The sequence below is a fragment of the Corvus cornix genome, chromosome 1, assembly GCF_000738735.6.
Source record: "Corvus cornix cornix isolate S_Up_H32 chromosome 1, ASM73873v5, whole genome shotgun sequence".
In the NCBI taxonomy this organism is placed as follows: Eukaryota; Metazoa; Chordata; class Aves; order Passeriformes; family Corvidae; genus Corvus; species Corvus cornix.
Window position 1 is genome coordinate 48,764,103 of NC_046332.1, and position 22,386 is coordinate 48,786,488.

The 22,386-nt window shown below is 35.9% G+C and overlaps 1 protein-coding gene across 1 annotated transcript in view; it reads left to right on the forward strand.

The window, feature by feature from the left end:
* Positions 1 to 22,386, forward strand: part of B3GLCT (beta 3-glucosyltransferase) — a 49,730-nt gene that overhangs the window by 20,807 nt on the left and 6,537 nt on the right. The window contains exons 5-12 of the mRNA XM_039566103.1: positions 6,214 to 6,290; positions 9,715 to 9,826; positions 12,331 to 12,467; positions 13,305 to 13,368; positions 15,922 to 16,053; positions 17,047 to 17,116; positions 20,477 to 20,590; positions 22,237 to 22,336. Of these exons, the coding sequence (XP_039422037.1) occupies positions 6,214 to 6,290; positions 9,715 to 9,826; positions 12,331 to 12,467; positions 13,305 to 13,368; positions 15,922 to 16,053; positions 17,047 to 17,116; positions 20,477 to 20,590; positions 22,237 to 22,336 (806 nt within the window). The remainder of the gene's footprint in view (positions 1 to 6,213; positions 6,291 to 9,714; positions 9,827 to 12,330; positions 12,468 to 13,304; positions 13,369 to 15,921; positions 16,054 to 17,046; positions 17,117 to 20,476; positions 20,591 to 22,236; positions 22,337 to 22,386) is intronic.

A 22,386-nucleotide genomic window follows, 5' to 3' on the forward strand; every position in this document is an offset into this window, starting at 1 on the left:
TCAACATGTAGCCCAGTGTAAATTAAATTAGAACTATTCCATGGTTTTTTACTAATTGGATGGGAGGAGTGGGGCACATTATTAATTTGTTGATGAACGTATATTTGAGGGGGGAAATACTTATTTTCATTTTAGTAATTTCTTGAGTTTTCTCATGTTCTGGTCATCTGAATTATGATCAATTCAAGGTTGGAGGCAATTGTCAACACATTTTTTCCTCCTGCTACTGGAAAGCATAGGCACATTTATAAATTTTTGTATGATGGTTCGCTGCAGGTCATTTGAACCAATAGTTGAGGAAAATCTTGGAGTGTCACATCAACGTAATGCAAATCTAAGTAACTGATTACTACTGAGCACAGGTGAATTATTTCTGGATCACAAAAAACTTTACTGGACTTTCTACTGATTTTCCAGTTGGGGGAAGTTTAGGCAGCATGTTAGGAATTGGCCATGTGGTAATACAGTTGCTGAAACTCACTCCCACTATTGTCGAAAATAAGTAAAATACAAAATCAGTGACTGCCAGCATCTTTCCTACATGAAAAACTTTAATCAGTGATAATTATAGGGTTTTGTGACAGGGTATTATTGTCGTAGAAAGCTTTATCTTGTTTTGTTTTGTTTTGTTTTGTTTGTTTGGGGTTTTTTGTTTTGGTTTGGTTTTTTTGGGAGGTTTTTTTGTTGTCGTTGCCTCTATTCTGAAGTTACTGTCAGGAACACTTCAGATTATTTTAAGTTCTAGTTATTTTTTCCATACAATTAAGTAAATGCTTCCATGTTTTCTTTAATGTAAGATCATTTGATGACAAACTTGCACAAAGTACTTGCTCTTGATTTGTGAAAGCAGGGTAACACTATGGCATTTCACTGAGCTCTCTGAAATACCCATAATATATTATAAAAACTCAGGTCTTTTTGGAAATGATAACCAGCCATCTGAGAGTAGGACAGAAGTAGAAATTTCCTCTAATGGAAAATAGTACTTTATACTTTATTACTTTGGGCTTCCTGAGGAGCAAAAGATTATTATTGGAAACTATGCTTTATTAGGAATATGGGTTTTGTTGTCATGGGGTTTTTTTAAACCTTATTGTGGCCTTTCAGTACTTAAAGGGGGATTATAAAGAAGGGAACAGCATTGTTTTAGTGCCTGTAATGATAAGGAAAAGGGTAAAGTTTTTAAACTAAAAGAGAATAGATTCAGACTCAACATAAGGAAGAAATTTTTTACAGTGAGGCTGACAGTTTGCCCAGAGAGGTGGTTGATATCCCATCCCTGGGAACATCTAAGATCATTCTGGTCAGGGCTCTGAGCAGCCTGATGTAATTTAATATGTCTCTCTCACTGGAGGGGTTTGGACTAGGTGAGCTTTAAAGGTTCCTTCCAACTCAAAACTATGCTACAATTCTATGGATGCAGCCTAAAGGGAGAAATAGAGCAAGGAATTAAAAGAACTAGACAACTTTGGAGAAGCTCCTAAATAACTGATGTGTTAAACAGAAGCAAAGTTCTTTTACAGTGGTGTTGTAAAATAGTACTTTAAATCATCCATGAGTTTTATTTGAATGGAATTATTGAAATAATATTTTGTCCTGGATTCCTGGACATGGGGCTCTGATAAAATTGATATTTATGTCTTTAAAACATGAAAAATATTTGAAATGTGTATTGTAATTTTCAATATTTAAGCAAATTTTTAGAATATAGAGAAGATGTAGTGTTCGGTGTAATGTTTGAAGCTGGCAATTCCCACCCAATTGTCTGACCCACTGGGTTTAGAGGTAGGAGATTTGCTATTACTTTCTTTTACTATTGCTATTACTTTCTTTTAGAAATCCTTCAGGGTGTCTACAGAATTGGCATATTTGTGAAAATAAAACTGTAGGGAGACTTCATATGTATTCACAGCTCTTCTTTATCAAAGTAGTCACAGCAGATGACTGTAAGAGCTTGGCTTATTTAACCTCCCAAGGGAAGGCTGAGAAGGTAGGCTAGCTCTGAATGTGTCTTAGGATTGATTACTGAAAAGAAGATGAGAGTAGGGAAAACGTTGTTATGTGCTTGTAGGGTACGTAGAGATAGGAAAACCTTTCTAATTCTGGAGCTGTGCAGTTCAGCAGCAGTGCTCAGGGTTTAAGATCCCCACTCCTGCCCCCCGTCTCTGGGCTGCATGAGGCAGTTTAATAAGCTCACAAAGCACAGGGATATATGCAAGACACCTGCAGATACAAGCAAACTGGACTCATTAGGAGCAAATTCCTATACACTACTTTATTTTTCTCTAGTGTATTACAAGATTGCTTTTTGCTCTGATCAGGTGACTCAGTAATATAACAAGGAACACATTACTGTCGTGTTTTGCATTTCACCGCAGTTCCATATCTGTTTCTATGTCATACTTGCAAAATCATGTCACATAGGGCATACAATTAATAGTGCTGAGCAAGATCTAGTTTGAATTGTGTTCTAATAGAGCATGTTCCCACAAAACAATACACTTGGGGCAAGGTTTGGTTATGCTTAGATGAAATTCAGTGAACTATTTTGTAGGAAAGCAAAGCAAAATTCTGCTAGAGGGTCATAGAGGATGTGACCTAGCCTGGAAATCCAGGTTTAGCTGGGGGTGATCTCTGCCACCCTGGGTGCATACAGAAGCCCATTTTGGCCTTGTAGTCTGTGAAACCTTAGCGTTTTTCTTTGTTTTTACACTGTACAGTTTTGTTCTCTATAAATTGCACATTTCTTATATAGGATTTGGTAGATTAATATGAAATTGCATGTAGTGCAGAAAGAAAACAGCTACTTATTTCAGCTTAACAATTTCCTTACTTAGTTCTTAATTATTTTATTATGAATTACCTTTTTGTTATTGGATATAGTATTCCTCCAAGTTTTTTCATGTTAATGAAGAGAACTTTCAATATTTACATTAAAGAACCAGAGTTCTCTCAATTATTTGTTGTGAAATTGATTGTGTTGCTAGCATCTTCATACTTCAACTTGCATAAAAAATACTAAATGATTTTAAGGTACAAATGAGGCTGTGTGAGGCTGCGTCTTTAGAATTGGTTTCAAAATGTGGATCTAACCCCTTTATTCACACTTAGTTTTTTGTTTGTATAGAGTTTGCAATTGTAATCTGTGGCAGGTATTGCTGATCTCACTATGCTGATAGAGTAAGTGGCATTTGGAGTAAAAATGTCTTATATGGTGTTTCTGATCACAAGCAATTCCATTTTTTGGTTTTGCCCTTTAGAGTCAGCTCAGTTGTGAGAGTGGGGAGGGTAGTTTCTCAGTCTTAAAGTGATTAAATTTTTTAGTTTAGATTATAAGATACTTTACTTGTGTCATATGTAAAATGTTGATATGTGTGAAAACAGATGTGGTTTGTAATGGTGAAAACAGTAGTTTCAAGCTAGAATTACCAGTGAATGCAGTACAGGCCATGGATGCATTTGTAGGAGAGTTTTATGAGACAGACAGACACAATGTGTAAGTTACATATCGTTACCTTGACTGCACGTGCCCTTCTGCTCCTCAAAGCTGGCACCAGCTACATTTTGCTTTTTTTTCTGTCCTTGTACTGAAGACAGCATAAATAAAATGAATAGGTCAGCCCAGTTCCACTAGATTCAAAGTGAGAATACATGAAATGAGAGAGGAAAAGCAACAGAGATCCTCCAGTATTTTTGAAAGAGGCTGTTTTACCTGCACAGTGTGTTTGAAGCATCTCCTTTATTAAATTAGAATTGATGCATGAGTAGAAGTGAGTGGAAGGAAAAGATCATGCAGGACATGTATTTTTATGTTGTAGAGAAAGAGAGCAGGTTTATGAGAATGTCAGAGAGAAAAGATACCTTGTAAAAGTATTGAATTAGCTCAAGAGAGAGTGCTTTCTCTTTATCCTCACTCCTTTGCTCTGCACAAAGGAAATTGCTGGCTTTTTGTTAAAGAGGAGATAACTGAGCATGTGGTACAGCTACTTAGATTATGTCACTTACTTCATTCCTTTTGCATGGGCAAATGCTGTTTTTATCTAAAATTAATCCAGTTTCAGCCTTCAGTGTGATAGAGACACTGAGTATATTATTATTAACTACTTTTTTCTTTGTCTGGATCCTACTGTACATGAAATGCATGGCTGCCTGCAAATACTAGTGTAACTGCAGGTAAAAATAAATGTTCTTGTAAAGAGAGAGGTCTGCTCTTTTATCTTCCTATCTGCCATTGCAGAAGTAAACATAATTTTACGGCTTTACCATAAACTTATGCCAAAAATAAAAATAAGCATATAAATTAAGTAAATAAAATCAATAAAAATAAAACTATACCAAAGTAAATTTTACCATTCTTACATTTTAGTGAAATACAAGATGTTGAGCATACTGTGACTGAGATTTGCCACTTCCACAAAAAAAACCTCTGAACTTTTGGTTTTTCAGTAAATTGAAAACAAGCAGAAACATATTTGTTAGGTTGGCTTGAACTGGAACCATAAATCAGAAATGCTGATTTTTGAGATGCAGGTGAATATCCTGTTCCAAATTAAAGTTTTGGCATTGTTTCTTTTCAATTTGGGCCATTCCAATAGCATAAATCCTTGTTTTTGTGTAAGGTTAATGCACTCCTAGGAGATACAGTTATTCTTTAGAGAAGTAGTGATGTTTTCTTTAGCATATGAAATTTGGAGGTTTTATGTATTTTTAGGTGCTGTGCTTAACTGCCCTTAAAAAGGATTTAAAGTAAACTTGACAGAGTCAGCAAATAGTGTAAACTTTATCTTAGAGCTTTTCTTAGAAAATAAGTTGTTTTTGTGTTTACATGTGAATTTTATATTAATGCCATCATTCACGAAAAGCATTCATCCAGCAGGAATGTTTGACATATGCAAGCTGTAAGTGGAAAAGGATTAGGGCCTGGAGAGACAGGTGCACCCCTACGACTCATGGTCCTCTCTCTGGCTGTGGGAACACAGGTCTCCAAATACAGACACACAAAGCCTCCTGCCCAGGAGTTAGAAGTGGGATTTAAGGACAGGACAGACTGCAGTGATCAGTGCAGGGCATGGCCAGACAATTGTCCTGACCAGTAATTTGTTCCAAGTGACCAGCTCCCTTTTTCCCCTGTACTTACCAATGTTTTTTTCTCCTTGTCCTGGTTTCAGCGAGGGTGGGGAAAGAGGGGCATTGAGTGAGCAGCTCTTTGGTGCTTAATTTCCAGCTGGAGTTAAACCACCCACCACCTGACCCTTTCCTCTTTCCTAAGCATCTCATGTGAAGTTTTGTGCCAGCCTAAGCTGCTGTTCCCCTGAATCCTGTATTGAGTCCCATGCTCCTGTGGGCAGTAACCCCCTGTCAGACTGTCCGGTGAGCAGGGAACCTCTCCCTTCTCTTAGCTGGTGTCACATCCAGGCAGAATGATGCTGCAGTGGAGGACTGGACTCGTTGATGGAGTGAGGTACTGTGTGTGTATTAAGGGATGTATCTGTATCCAGCTTTTCGCATGTATTACAAATTGTGCAGTTTAGTTTATCAGAAAGCTGTGTTTAAATGGTGGTTTTTTGGAAACTACCCCAGAATGGTAGCTTATCTGCTAGACATTGGGATCTGCCACATCAAAGAGGTTTCAAGTAACAAAAGAGCAAAGGAATTTATGAGAAATATTTTTCTTCGTAGGAAAGCTTCTTTGATCTTTCAGGAAGAAGAAAATGCTGGCTCCTCATTTTGATTTTTGTGTAAATCCATGGGTTTTGTCATGATGTTAGTGTGACAGGTCGAAGCTCAGCTCAAAGTAAAGAGTGTCAGAACTCTCACTTAAGCTGTGTGTAACATGCCTGTCCGATGGAAGCCTTTGTAGAATACCCTACATTAATTACTTCTTTACAGTATGGGATTTTATGGTATGACAAGGAGATTACTATGGTATATTGATTACATGGGTTCTTATGCAAAGCATTTAACTTGAAGTCTGTTAGCTTTATAACTAAAAGACAATTAAGAAATTATGATTTGGAAGAGGCACTATCTCTAAATTGCAGGTCACCTTGTTTCAGACCATCCTAAGTCATCTATTCTTCAGTGCTACTTGCCAGTCAAAAACAATGAAAACTAAGTAGTCATTCCAGAATAATTTTTTAAAGATTAATTGATACTTAGGAAGAAAGTATATATAATTCAAGTTTAATGGGAATTTTTTTATTTTTCTTAAAGGAATTGCCTACAGTTCTGCTTATTCATCAGATCAACAGGCATGAAGGTGCATGGACAATATTGCCATTAATGAGAGAGTAAGTGTAATGAATGTCAGTTATTTTCAGAAGTTTTTGTAACCAAGAATATATATATTAGTTACCTCTTTTTTCAGAAGCAAAGTTTTTTAATGAGAGTTGCAACCTTATATTTTAACTTTCTACTGTACTTCTTTTTTTTTTGTGTTTTACAAAGCAATTTTCTGATAAACTTAACTAAATCAGAGGAACCTATTTTAAATAAAAGAACAGTAATAATAGAATTTAACTGAGCAACTACCTTCCTCAAATCACTGGGCATGTAAAAATTATTAGGGAAGTAAACTAGTCTAAAGAAACAACTTGTTTAAATGTGCATTTTTCTATTTGGTCCCCAGTTCTTATAGTGTAAGGTGTGAAGTATTACAGAAATTTTGATCTTTCAGATTACTTGACTGAATGGAGTAATTATTTTTTTTTTTGATGTATCATAATAGCTGTTTGGGTTTTTTATTGCTTTTATTGTTTGTGAGAGGTGGTATGTCTCTGTAGTGAAAAGTTGTAGGTTTCAGCATCTTTTTAGATGCTTATATGGCCAATTTTCATATTAGTATGATCAGAAAAGACAGGTCGTCTCAAATCTCAAATATGTTTTCTTCTTAGCTTATGCAGATGGCTTCAAGGAAGACCTGCTACATTTATATGGTAGTAGTGGTAGTATCTTGCAAAGTGTCAGGAAACAATGACTTTGTTTCAGAAATCCTCAAGCTCCGTGATGCTGAAGTCTATCTTTTGCCTGAAGCTTGCATTTGAAATCTGCAGCCTCTTGAAATTTAATTTAGTTCATGTAATCTAGTAGACTTATTCAGGGTGAGGTTTTCATATCAGAATGATTGCAGGACAGGATATTTTTCCTTCTGCTTTGTGTGTAGAAACATGAAAATAGTGTTTGTATAGTGGCTGTCTTTGAGATATATGTAAACTGTGAAAAATAGCAAAAGAGATTTGAAGTAAATCAAAAAACTGGAAGATGATGTTCCAACTATCAATCATTCTTTTTTTCCCTGCTTAGCTCCTGTTTCAATGACCTTGCGGTTCCTCTTCTTAATTATTTATGTCTTGGTGATAGGGTTTACAGATATAGCTCTTATAAGATAACAAAACTAAAAGCAAAAATACAAATGCTCATTTGTATGAGAAAGCAGAAGAGAATTCTTTAGAAATCAGAAGAGGAATCTTAAGTAGAGGATTTCCATCTTGAGATTTCTGGAGTATGAGTTTCCTTGTGTGTACTGTTTCACTTAGTACTTTTGGCAAATGAAGACATGGAGCAGTTTGGAAGTATGTTGATGTTTTGAAGCTTTTATTGTTTTGTTTTCTTAATGGACAAAAGAGGAAGAAGGGAGGTCGGCCCATTCTGCAGCAGCTGATGATGCTTTTACTTGTGATATAAGGTGCATCTGTATCAGAAAACTGCTTTTGAAAAAACAGCTTTTCTCAGTCCTGTAGTTGTCAGCATTTTTAAGGAGGTCTCTAAGCAATTATGAAAATTCTTAATTTTTAGTTCTTGGACACACGTTAAGCTGGACAAAATATGTAATGTCAGAAGATACAATCAGTGGATATCTTATGACATAGAATCCTTACTGTGCCCAGAAGGCCTGCTACATTTCTTCTCAGTAACCATGTTCATTCAGCAGAGAAGAAATCCCTTTTTAAGAAATTATCCAAAACAGGATCTTATCTGGATATCTCCAATGGCCCCTTGTTGTCTGAACTCCAAACTTTTCTGCTCTGAGGTCTCAATTAGACTCTCTTGGAGACCTTAAGTACTTAGCCTTGGGAATCATTATATTTGTCCATCAATAGCTAGATGAGCTGATAATTATTTTTGTGAACTTATGTGTGCTGTATTCGCAAGATGCAGTAATTCTTTTTGTAGGGGTCATTCTTGTGTTTTCCCTTTGCACTTCACCCACCTGCTTTCATGTAAATCCACACATTTCTGTCTTGAAGTTCTAGCTGAGCACTAACGTGTGAGAGAAAAGCCTGCAGACTTCACAGGGTATTAAGTACTGTACATATTTAAAAACCTGAGGTGTATCTGATACCCTTTCTGTACTTGTTTGGCAAGTTTTAGAGGGGACAGCTAGGAAGTGTTTTTCCAAATTGATTGTATCTTTTTTGCTTGGCTGAATGGCAGAGAATTGGCTGGATTTCAGTGTTGACTATGCACCAAGTATATGCTTTTATGAGCTGAAAGGATGAATGAGTTCTTCTGGCTACTGTAGTTTAGCAGATTAAGTGTCTTAAGCAGAAAGTAGTGAATAGTCAAATAGTGTTGCAAGACACAGAGGAAAGGTAGCTCAGCAGGAAGATGACTGTCGTGATACTGTAAAGAAAATTAATTCTACCCCAGCCCAAATAATAAGCACAATAACTTGTCCCAGATGAAAATAGACTGAACTAGTTTAACACCTGGCAACCATCTGGTGCTTCTAGCATGTTATTTCAATACCTGCAGAGGCAGGGAACACATTTTCTAGCTTAAGTTTTCCTCAGATGATGGGTTTGGCTTTTCAAGTGGGTTTTGGTCTTTGGGGTTTATTTTGGGCAAACATCATTCCCCAAAACATAAATGATCCAATCAAACTTTTTTACTTACTTCTGCTGACTTCCATTTCTGCTGGTTTTTTCATTGCTGATTTTATCAGTAGGAAGTGCTGTGGAGAAAGCAGACTGTGATGTTTATAGGTACTGGTTTTCTTATCCCTCTCCTCAGATGATTTGTTAAATTGAATTGATGTAAAAGCCATGCAGAGGAAACTGGACAAATAAAGATTGTAGATTTTTTCCGTTAGGATGTTATTAATTACTACAGCTTTGTTTTGATAAGTAGTGGAAGAATGAAGGTGGGAGGAGCAGAGAAACAAGGAGTGGCTTTTTTCTGAGGGAGTCGGGAATCCTGCATCGAGAGTATTGCTATCTGTGAGGAATCCCTTCAATCTGTACAGTTTCACTGTACTGGAAAAGCTAATGAAGTTCTTAGGTTGGGAATGATCAGTGTCCAACAGCTGTGAGAAAAGCTCTCATTAGGCATTTTGACAGTGGCTGCAGTGCTGTCAGACAGCCAATGGTGGGGCCCCTTGGAAGAAGGGGAAGGTAACTTAAACTGCTATCAACGGACGTCAGAATTCACGGGTGGCTATTAGACCTGTACATTTCTGAATGGAAATTCTTTATGTATCTCTGTTCCCTTCTTTCTGGAATAGCTGGTGCTTTATGAATAGGTAGCTGCAGAGTCAGTATCTTTATCTATTCACTGTAGTCCTTTGATGTGTAATTCTAAATCGGTAGTAAAATTTTCTGCTTCTGTGTAAATGAAGAATTGATGGCAAACTATTTATATTTGGGGAATGTGCCTTGAATGTGCCATTTTGGCTATAATCCACCTTATTAGTAAAATGTTTATTTCTTTTTTTAGCTTCTCTGTTACCTATGGTAGGAACTCCTCATGGATTTTCTTCTGTGAAGAAGATACAAGAATACAAGTTGTAAAACTGCTAGAAACACTCAGAAGATTTGACAAGTCTAAGGTGAAATAAAAATTTAGATATTTGACTTTTTTTTTGAATGTGATTGAGTGTATTTTGCCAAATGTTGGAAAAGATGTGTCCAAACACCTTAATAGGGGGATGGATTTCTGTTGCTGAGGCTGAGAGCAAGGTATTTAACATGAAGCAGTACAAACACCTGTCTAACTGTCAAAGAACTGTTAAAATCGAGCAGAGAAACCATTTTTTCTGTGAATTTGTACCATCAATAAAAAGATGAATGTAGTCTGTTTTGTGGTCCCTTCTCCCCATTTTCCTGTCTGTTATCAATTCTGATTATCGTCAGATAGAATGCCTGATGTTAGTTTGTCTCTGATGTAAAAAATAGTAGGGTGTTTTACTTGCATTCTCTTTCTGATTTGTCTTGGTGATAAGTCTTCTGTACCTATTGGAAAAGAAACAATACCAAAGAAATACCAAACAATACCAAAGAAACAATACCAAAAGACTTGCTGAACAAAATAGAAGCACAGTCACCAAGGAGCAAAGAAAATTTGGCAATGCAACTGACATGAAAGGTGTTAATATTTAGAATTTTCAGTGTTCAGAAAAAAATCACCTTTGTGTCAGTCCTTTGCCTGTAATAAAAGAAGCCAAAATCTTCTGTGTGAAATATGTTTTGCTTCTTTATTGTAATTCTGCTTCAGGACTCACTTTAGCATATTTACTTCTTTTTCAGGCACATGGCCTTGTGGTGTTTTCTCACAATTCTTTTCTAAAATGGTAATAATAATAACAGCAATTCAGAGATCTTACCTTTTAAAACACTTGGTCTTCAAAATGGAGGACTGAATATATTCAGACCTTTGGAATATCCTTTTTTTTTCCTGTTTCAGAAACACCTACTTGTAATTGATATTCTCAGAATAGAAACACAAACATTTTTGTTCTAGATGCTGCCCTTTTGCCAGCTTTAGTGTCTGTCCTTTGCATTACACACAGATTCTAATAAGATAACAAATTACATTCCAACCTGCAATAAAAGGAAAATGAAACATTTTGCTTTTGTACATAGTAATCGTCGTCTTAGTGTGGCTGTCCATTCCTTGTATACAGCAGTAGTCCATCAGGCCCAAAATTTAAGCTGAGTTATATCAGAATGATCTCATTCACTATTCATTTTAAAGTCTCAGCAGTCTGCATAAACAAAAGTTGGTATACATTTATCTCATTAAGAGGTCTGCAATGGGCATGTGAATTGTTGATGAATCTGCAGCTTTTCTATGTGGATATGTAGAGATTAGTAACAGAAATGTTGAGACTGATCCAAGTGTAGTACTGAATGTAATAATGAGTGAAAACAAATGTTTCAAAGCATTGAGAGAGACTGTGGAGGAATGTTAAGAAAATGACCTGTGTTGATAACCAAGGGCATTACTGACTGCAGGAAAACTAAAAACCAGTGAGGAATGTCTTATTTAGATGAAGACCTCAAGGCAAACGCTCAGATGCTGAATTATACCTGAACATCAGACAACACTTTTTTATTGTGCAGATGAATGAGCACTGGCCTAAAGAGATTGTGAAGTCTCAGTCCTTGGAGGTAACTCATGAGCCATTAGGACATGGTCCTGAGCATTGTGCTTTATAGCTGGACCTGCCTGAGCAGGGGAGGTTAGGCCAGGTGATCCCTAGAGGTCCCTTCCAATCTCAACCCCTCTGTGATGCTGTGTTCCAACAGTAGGTTGATTCAAACTGTGCTTTCATAGTGGAAAACAGCAGCAAGGTTAAACCAAACTGTATGTGCCACTCCTCTTCCTGTCATCCTAGCAGGGTGGTAGACTACAGCCCTAAAGATGTCCAGAATGAATAACCCATGTGGATAGCCAGCAATGACTTAGTACCTGTTGATAACTAAAGGGGGTAAAAAATCTGTCTTAAGAACAGTTTGTCTGTGAGAATCCTAAAATGTTGTGGTAGGACAGTGAGGGTGTGACAGCTGAAATCTCTTTTTGAGTTCCCTAGTGTAGAAGAGACCAGGTGGATGGAAATTCAAAACTGATATGTATGAAGTTCCTGAATACAGTGCTTTGGAGTGTCTTGTCTGGAGAGCTGTCAGTTTGGGAAGTCAAACACTGGAACAGGTTGCCCAGAGAGATTGTGGAATGTATTCAAAACATGACTGGACAGAGTCCTGGGTAACCTGCTTTGGGTGCTCCTGCTTGAGCAGGGGAATTGGACTAGATAATCTGAAGAGGCCTCTTCTGGCCTCAACCATTCTATGACTCTGGGATTCAGTGTTCTTTGAACAAGTGGAATCCAGGGCATATTCTGGAGTTTGAAAATGCAGCCTGTATTTGATTTCAGAGAGCTACCTTTAGTTTAATTTCTTACCAAGTACAATTTTTGTCCAGATTATTTATTGTGAACAATATGCTTCCCTTGTTTTTGTTTTCAGGTTTGCTTTATTCAGCATGAATGCAGTCGTCATCTTCACTAAAAGGATGCTGTAGATGAACAAAATTGTTTCCTATATTCCTTTACAGGAGTGGTTTTTAGGTAAAGCATTATATGATGAAGAATCTACAATAATTCACCATTATGCCTTTGCTGAAAATCCTACAGTCTTTAAATTTCCAGATTTTGCTGCTGGTTGGGCACTTAGCATTCCACTTGTTAACAAGTAAGAATTGAATTTTTAATCTCTCCTGTTTATTCTCCGTTGTTTTACATATTCCAAGCATAATTATTATAAACACTTCAGATTTTACTAGTAGACAAGAGTGCAGAAATAGATTTCTGTATCATTGCTGTGCATGTGATTTGTTTTCCTTCACTCTGCCTACATCAACTAGCTAATAGTTGTCCAGTACTAGTTGTTCAAGTAGTTCAATACCATCTTGTAATTTTAAAAATGTATTCTCCCCCAGACAGTGGTTTTATTCTTGGGTTTTAGAGTGTTTGCATTGCCCTTTAGAAGTGTTTCTCCTGCTGTAAGATAGATATTTAATTCAGATTAGACGTTTAGATGCTTTCAAATGAGATTTGAAAAGTTCATAGATTTCAGATGCATCTTATTGTAGCAAGGATTGATGTTCTCATAAATTGAAAGTCCCTAAATACTGTGCATTGCAATACACAAAAAGAGAATATTGTCTGCAGTTTGAGATGCTGATCAATACTGAGCTTCAAATGCACTGCTGCTTTTAATCTGTTGAAAATGTTATGCCAAACTCTCCATCTACTCCAGATGAGAACTTTCTTTTGGTCAGGAAGAGTGTATCAAAATGTGTGTGCTGAAAATTAATACTAACATCAAGACACTGCTCAGATTAAAAAGAAAAAAAAAAGGATTTATATGATAAATATAAGTTTCTTCTTGAGGCAGTAAATACAGAGATGTGATTTATTATTTTTCCCCCATAAGATGGTCAGTAATATCAGCCACACTTTCCTGCATGCACTAGTGATTGATTTTTTTAATATGCTTGATTAAATTTTTTCATCTCTAATTGTATAGGCTTGCAAAGAAGTTGAAGAGCGAACCACTGAAGTCAGACTTTACAATAGATTTAAAGCATGAGGTAAGCAGAAAAAAAAGGTAGAAAAAAGGTCACAAGGTTGTATATTTGAATGCTTTTAAATCATAATGGATATAGGAGATTATTCTTAAACATTGCTAAAAAGTTTGACTGCAGTGGCATGTTAGATTTCCTTCCTTTAGAATATTGTAATACTTTAAAACTATATTTTAAGCATAGAAAAATCCATTAATAAGCTTGCATTCATAAATGAATGCATACATGGTTCTAAATATTAAGATACCTTCTAAGGACTGCTCTGTAAGGAAAGAGAGAGAATTCCAATTCGTGAACTATAAGCTGAAGTGAGTTTTACTAGATAAAGATACTTGCCACCCTCATTCACTTTCTGAATCAGACTCTCAGAGCTAAATATGATAGGGTTTGCAGCAAATACTCTCAGGAACCACCCTTTGTGTGAGCAATCAGTGCTGCAACTTGCAGCATGGAAGTCAGGAAGGACTTTTTTTTGTCTCTGGTACGCAACTGTTTCAAAAGGTAGGCAGAAGGTATTTCAGACCAAAAGGAACATGAGAAGGAGGCTCTGAAAGAGTATCTGAGTTTCATTTTTGGAAGCTTTTTAATTTTTTCTGCATTTAAAATGTTTGTGCTGTCCAGGGTTTTTAACTGTCACCAAAGTGAACTTCTGAGCCACGGGTGGAAAAGGGGGATGAATCTGGTTTAAGCTTCTGGCCTGAAATAGGAATATGATTAAGATTAAGAATAAGAATAAGGTAGAAGAAGAACAAGAAGTAAGGAAGAACAGGATTAAGGTTTTGGCCTGAAATTATGAGTGACACTGAAGCAATTTTAATTATTTTATTGTTCCTGAAAGTCATCTATAAACTGTTGTTCTGGTCCAGAAAAAAATCCGACTTTACATAAAACTGCTGCTGCTTTTTCAGATCTTGTAATGGTCATAAACCCCCTCATTTACTACATAAATCTACAGTGTGTTTATATACTATAGATTTGTAGCATATTTAAATTAATTTGGTTTTGTGCAAAACCACTATTTTACATAGTTTCCCCTCATTGACTGATGTATTTCTCAAAAACAATTGGATCCCTCTCAGCTTTCATTTTGCTGTGAGAAACAAGACAAGAAGCTGGTTTTTTCCTCTTGTTAATTTTTCTCAGTGCAGGATTTTGGGCTTCACAAAGTCATTTTATTTTAATTTTTTTTTAAAGACAAAATAATTCATACATTCCCAGTATTCCAGTCTACCTCACCATTAACAAAGTCTCTAAATATAATGTCATAAGAAAAGATCATTAAGAGACATTCCTTTTATGGGCCACAGATTGCTTAGTAAAAAAACAACTGATCACTCAACCAACAAAATGGCTTCTATCCACTTATTATTCTGTAGCAGGTCTTTGCATATGTTTCATTTCAAATTTATTGCCTTTGATAACCTGCTTCAGCCCTGTAGTTATTCTTTCTGTGCAGTCTCATGTCTCCCTAGAGACAATTCCATTCCCTCTAATTTATTTAATAAATCACCATCTTCTCCATCTTAAACCATTTTTATATCTATGCTCTTCTTGTGTGAATCAAGATTGACAACAAATCAAAGAATATAATCTGTTGTTCTTAATGATTGTGTGTAATGTTTAAGTTTATAAGAAATATTTTCGTTTGACACAGTCCTAATAACATTTGCCTGCAGTCTTTGATATTTTGTTGTGCTTTGCATCCTTTTTATTATTTCTTTTTTGTTTGTTTTACCCTATTACTTTCCAAGTCCCTATTTCTTATATCCATAACATTTATATCACTTCCATATCTTGCAGATGTGGTAAAGTATTTTTTGTTGTGCTGCTGCTCATTTGTAGGTTGTTGCTTAGACTTTTTGTAACTGTACAATATACAGCATATTACCTGGTGCCTATTCAAAGCTGGAATTGAGTAACAGAATTTTTTGTGATGTACATTAGATTTGAACTAGGATTAAGACTATTTTTGTCTTTTTATTATAAATCTGTTTCCATTGTTTTTAGTAACCCTGTGTCATACTGTGCTACAACCCAAAATAGCACTCTAACCTCACCTCTGAAATAAAATAGCTTCACACCATTCTAAGGCTTTCTATTGAAGATTTCATTTTTCAGTGGGAAATTTTAGCATATTGTGAATTTTTGTAAATAATTCATGATCAGTTTCAATTGTCAAATATTCTTTGTGGTCTAGGAGCATTGGTGCTTTGTGTGGGTTCATGTGATAGACATTAATTCTGAATGGCTGAATTCCAAACTAATACAGGGTCAATTGGTTAAAGGACCCAGGAGCATAACTAGTGTTCTCTGTCCTTCCAGTCACAGGGAATGATGAGGGAAGAAACAGGAAGAGCCAACAGCCAATACCTGGCTCTGAGCGTGGTGCCACAGGCAGAATTTGGAGGAATTAGTTAATCAACTAAGGGACAAATCTGCTACACCATCCCATGTTCTTCACTTTTCCTCTTAAGTTTGTCCTGTAATGTGGTTTCTTTGTACGCCCTGAAAATTTTTATCTAGTTTAATTACTGATATAAATGTTTCCAATTTTGGTAGATTGCCCTGTACATTTGGCAGAAAGGGGAAGGACCACATCTTACTCCAGTACCTGAGTTCTGCACAGATGATGTGGACTCGTATAAGGTTGATCACTGTGCAACAACATTCAGTAATTTTCTGCCACTTTGTGTAAGTACAATATTTTAAATACCATTTGCTTAGTAGAAGTAAAACTCGTACTAAAATGCATAATACTTGAGTTCAAAAATCTCAAAACTTGAGAAAATATTTTTCAGTAAGCTAAAAAAAATCCTGACAAAATAGTTTATTCTGGCATTTATCTGGGATGTATTTTGGATATGCTTTCAGGCTTCCGTGGCACAGGAAATTTCCTGGCAACTGATATTGCATATGCTTTAATGAGTCTTTGTACCACAATGTTTGGTTGGCACATGATCTATAAATTATTTATCCTTACACTCCTTACACAGTCAGAGACTGAAGTATAGATGATACTTTTTTTTTTTTTTTAATTTCCCCATGGATGGGAATCTAAAACTTGTTCAGGCTAAAGATAAAATGCAATATAGTATTTGATGCCATCTCTTCCACCTCTAGGAGAATACATTATTGTTTTATGAGTTATGTGTAGATAGAGGCCAAAAGTGTTCCGTGCTTCCAGGAGAGCAAAACTCTTGGTGTCAAAAAGGATAAGAAATCAAAGTGGTCAAATGGTTTATTACAGTTGAGGAAGTTCAAAGACTTCTAGTGTGTAGCATGTAAGCTGGTTTTTCCAAGTGTGAGACAACTTGTGTTCTCATAGTGACTAATTTCAAAGAAATTAAGAAAACATTGTATTGCAGATGAATCATTCTTAGTTCAACAAGTTCTTCTACTCATGGTCTTTCCCTAATGATCCGTGTTTTAGTTCACGTTAGAGTTCTGCATCAATGGAAAAAAATTTCCAATAATGTTATTTCAGGAATTTTAAACAACCAATACCTTTTTTTTCAAGAGACACCAGGAAGTACATTTCTATATCACTAGAACACTATTCTGCTTGATAGGCTATAATATGAAAAGATATTTCCTGTTTTATTATCTGTATGCACATACATATCCTATAATATACTACAGGCACAGCCTGCACTTAAAAGATTAATTTTTGTTCTGTTCATATAGGGAGAGCCAGTGAATAAGGAAGATGTTTTTGTTGCTGTAAAAACATGTCGAAAATTTCACGGTGACAGAAGTAAGTTGCTGGCTGGTCAAGGTAGTAGTTCTATGCAGTAAAGTTCATAAAATGAATATTTCAAAAGCAAGCTGATATATGCTGTCTCTGTAGCTCTTGGGACTAAACGTTTGCAGAATCGACTGGGAAACAGGAAAGTCTTGGAATTATAAACAGCTTATCCTTCAGATGGAATCTTTTTGCTGTTCAGAGTCCTCAGAAGTGCTGTGAAACATTCAAGATAAAAAATTGTTTCATCATTAGTCACTGTTGGCAAAAAACTTGGAATTGAGTACCTACATTTAAATATGCATAAAGTTAGCTTATATTGTTGTAAATTGGAACTGTTGCAATATGAATTAATACAGCAGCTATTAATATCCTTCAGTGAGTTTCCCCCAGATAATTGCTTCACTTCTCTTCTTTGTACTAGCAGTGGCAATTGTGCAGCTCTTTGATGGCTGATATAGAAATTTGAACAAGCTGGAAGGTCCCTCATCTCCTTCCTTTTGTCCTGCCCTCCTCTCCAGTATAAGATGGAGCAGCTTATGCTGTCTGTCATCTTGCTTCTAGCTGTTCCACATGCACGTGTTTTTTATAATGATTGGAATGGGAAAATTTGTGCCTTCTAGGAATCTGGTCATATGTAGTACTTTGTCCAACCAGCAGCCCAGATCAAGAGTGTGTGAAGCACTGTGGCGTGTTCCATCTGAAAATTGTAGGGTTAAACAAGCTGTGATAGTCACCATGCTAAAAACAACAAACAAAAAAAATCGCTTTTGACAAAACAAAATTGACTGTCCTGTAACTGGAGTTCACTGAAGAGTTCTCCTTCCTGGATCCATGTTAATTTTTTAACATCAAAATTTAAAAAAAAGAAAAAGAAAAAAAAAAAAAAACCAACCTAGAAAGTCAGAAAGTAACTTGAGGCCTCAAAAAGATAGCATAAACATCCTTCAAGAAACACCTGTTGAAGACTGAGGAAAATTCTTGAACTTTCCTCACAGCTTCCAGTGTTATGCAATAGAGGATAATCTTACTCCAGATTTTGAAAGATTAATGGATGCCAGCTTCAGAGAGCTCTTTTTACCTGGTAAGTCATTCTTTATTGTATGCCAAAAACTACATTAATGCAGCACCAAGGCTTGGAAATTGATGTGCTTTTAAAAGCTGCTAAATTTTACCTCAGAATTTACTTCAGATACAACTCTCCTTCTTACACATACCATCTGTAGTTATAAAAGAAATTTTCGAGACTGCAAACATGCATTAGGGTTCTAGAAACAGCAGAAATAAAATGTCATTAACAGCTTAGAGCTGACCTTTAAGTATGTCTAGTGGTATTAAAACCTTGGTGTGATCACAAGTATTAATACATATTGATAAATATTTGCATTGTCGTCTAGTCCAAAATTTCAAATTGGTTTTTTTGGAAGAAACAATTTGCTAGAAATTACAAAGTATTGTGGGATTCAGTTTACAATAGACATTAGTCTGCCTGGTGACATTTCCATCAAGACAAGCAAAGGAAAGACAAAGATGCTTCAGCTAAAGCCCCCTTGCCAGACCTTTCAACTGAGGTGAGACTCAAGTCCTTGCTTCAGTGAACTTTTCTTCATTTATAGAAGGAGGGGGGATTCCACCAAAAAAATAGAAAGGCTCAGTCTGTAACAGCAAATATTTCTGTGTGTTAAAGAACCCTGCTGAGTTTCAGGTCCTTGTTTGAAGAAAGGTAAAACAACCTTTACAGGTGCATCTCTTCTGCGAGGGGAAGGTTGGATGCTCTTGTGTATTTGAGATGCTTCTGCTCTGGGGCCTCGTTTTCTGAAACCTTTTGGTTTTGTTCTTCTGGGAAACATTTTTAAGTAGAACATTTCCACAGAATAAGAAAATAATTTCCTGCCTCTACATATTTTTTTTTGTACATAATTCCCTTTGGATTTTTTAATGAAAAAAATGAGAACACTTTTACTTTTCTTTAAGACCTTTGAAAAGCAGTATGGACCACTTCAAAATGCTACAAAAGTGATTTTTTTTTTCTCCAAATATGAGAGCCTTTCTGTTAGTGCACTGAATTCTTATTACTCTGTCTTAACACTAAAATGAGCTAAAAGGTAACTGTTATCAAACTGGCTGTTGGCCAATCAATAATAATAGATCCTGTGTACTCAAGAGTAGAGGGAAGTGAGCAACTAGGTAGGCAACAAACTTCAAATTAGGTGATGGATGATTTTAGCAAGGGGCTAAAATGAGTTGTTCGCAAACATCAGAAATGTACAGCAGCAAAGGGAAGTTACATAAATATTCCTCCATTTAAAGCACTACCTGCTACCAGTGAGACCTCCTGGATGGTGCCAGAGAACATAAAGCAGAGAAACTAACAGCAGAATGCAGTGTTTCAGAGTACTTGCTCATCTAAGGCCCGAACTCCTCATTTTTAGGATGGAAGAGAGACCCTTATTTCAATCTGATGGATTTCTTCTAAACACCCTGCAGATGGCTGGATTTTTTTTTGTGTGTGTGTGTTACCCATAATTTATTCACTTCTGGATGTAATTTAAACACTCGTAGCATCATTACTAGAATTTTGTGTGATCAATTTTAAATGTTGATGTGAAATGGCAAACTAGTTAGAAAAAGGTTGCTCTTTTAGAGAAGCATTAAGAAATCCTCCTTTGAATAGAATCTCCATGGGATCAAAATTGATTGTATTATATTTATAAACTATACAAATGCTTCTTATTTATAAATGAAACAATAAATATTTATACATTTGTAACAGGAATGGTTATAAAATGCCCTGTGTGTGTCTCCAGAGACAGGTGCTTTTGAGCATTAATATGATGTTGTTGTCAGATGGGATGTGTACAACACAAGTGTAGTGTTTCAAAAGGTACATTTGGTCTGTTTCTGATTCAGAATATGTGATACACTGTACCGTTGGATTAAAATGTGGCATGTCAATACTGGAAGAAGGACTGATCTCTGACAGTGTTTGTGCTGATGTGTGCTATGAATCCTACCATAGCAAGTGTAAAAGTATTCCATGCTTTGGTTAGTCAAAATGTAAATATCACAGTTTTTAATTACTATTATGAATAATAGTTTTATGAAACTATACTCATATTTTAATAGAATTTTTTTATTATTTAAATAAAACTGTCCTGACTGGCTTTCATAAAAATGTAAAATTTTTTCTCTCTAAATGTTATAGGAAAGAAAATAGAATGAACATTTAGAATCATGCTGCTGTATTTGAAGCAGCATTTTATTACCATGTGAAGGAATGTGGCTAACAAGAAGTGCTTAACATGAATATTTGGATCAAGTATCTATTTTAATCAAGTTACTTGTGTTTGAACGTCAATCATTCTTTTGCAGTACCAGTTGTAAAGCAGACTTGGGAAAGAGAAGCTGCCCTTATTGAATACTACAGTGATTATGCAGACATCTCCATTCCTACTATAGATTTAGGCATACCTAATACTGACAGAGGTGAGATGTTGACTGTTTGTCAGTTTTGCGCAAATGACTGACTGAAGAAGTGAAGTTTTATGGATGATACGTGTCTTTCATGTCAAGTATGTCATTTAGAAATTCTGTATTTCTCTAGCACATATGTGCAGCCTAAACTAAAAGAATGCTCTTGACACAGGAAATGGATGGAAAATACATTCAGAGTCCCCCTGTGTAGTTAACATGTTCATTTTAGCAGAAACCTAAATACTGAGATTATGAAAGCATGGTATACTGATATACTGCAAGAGGAAAAACAAATTGCTGTTATTACTTGGGGTAAGAGTAATAACTCTACAGTTATTGATGATTTTGTGTAAGATCATCAACAGTGAAGAAGTCATAAATTTATTTCAAAAGATCTCAGGCGGTGCCAACTGGTTACTGAGCATAAATTACGTGCCATATGGTATTCAGATATTATATGCTGGTGCATAGCATGCCTTGATTTAAGCACAAAAATTAAATGTTAAGATTGAAACATCTTTTTATAGCAAATAATAGGCATTTAAATTAATTTACTTTGTGTTTGAATACAAAAAAGGCTATGGATATGATGGCTTTCTTGAGCTTACTAGTTTTGATTTTTTCTTTCATTTGATATATCGTTCTTAGGCTCATAGCCTATATGTATTACCTTCTGAATTACAGGTGTCCAGGCAGTGGCCTGTTAGCCTTATCTGGCCCACTAGGTCAGTTGTTCTGACCTCTGGGTTATTTCTGCCCCTTTTTTCTGTCTGTTAGAGGCAGAGAAAGGATAGGCAGGGATTTCTGTGTGCACAGGGACATGAGCAAGCAGTGAGTGTTTTCAGGAGGCAGCAAGCTTGTGGGGCACATGTGGATCATTTGTAGAAGCCATGCCCAGTAGTTCTAGTCATGCCAGGGAGCTTCCATGTTTTGTGATAGAATATAATATAGAAATCTTGGCTTTAATATTGTAATTGTTCTCATATCAGTCTGCATTAAGTTCACCGTTTCAGAAAATCACCAAAGTGAGGACTCACTTCATTTCTTAAGCATAGAGTTACTGCATTTTGTCACAGAATATTTTAACTGGAAGTGGCTTCAAATACAATTTATTTTGAATGATTGTTTAGTAAATGTAATATTGATATCTAATTACATTAGATAATCAACTGTGATGAATAAAGACTGACTGAAATGAGATTTGTCCAAGATCTAAAGAAGATTCAGTAGAGGTCTGAAACTTCTTGTTTATCATGTCCTGCTTATTCTGAACAAGGGTGTTTCACTTCTCCACTCCTAGCAAAGGGTGTCTTACCTCTGAACTTCATTATAATCTTGTGATAAATGTTGAGACCTTTCCTTAGAGGCAGTGATCAGGACCTGAGTTGCCAATGACGAGTACAGTAGATTAGTATACATTTAAATATTTCTATAAAAGCAATGGATCTGCCTGATGCATCATGAAATGCTATGACAGTATCTTGGAGTATTTTGCAGATCATGCTTCTATCATAGTCTTCTCATTTTTACAACTCTTTTAATTAAATTAAGAGTAGCAGTTTGTCCAACAGCTTGACAGATAGCTGGAATAAAGCTTGTTTTTAATTTAATTCCTATTTTATTTAAGTGTATATTCTGTTAATTTCTCTTTTTCTCAGGTCACTGTGGGAAAACTTTTGCCATTTTGGAAAGGTTTTTGAATCATACTTCTCCCAGAACCCCTTGGTTAGTTGTAGTGGATGATGACACACTGATAAGGTATATATTGCATTACTTCAGGAATTACCACTGTTTATGTCAGTAAGAGA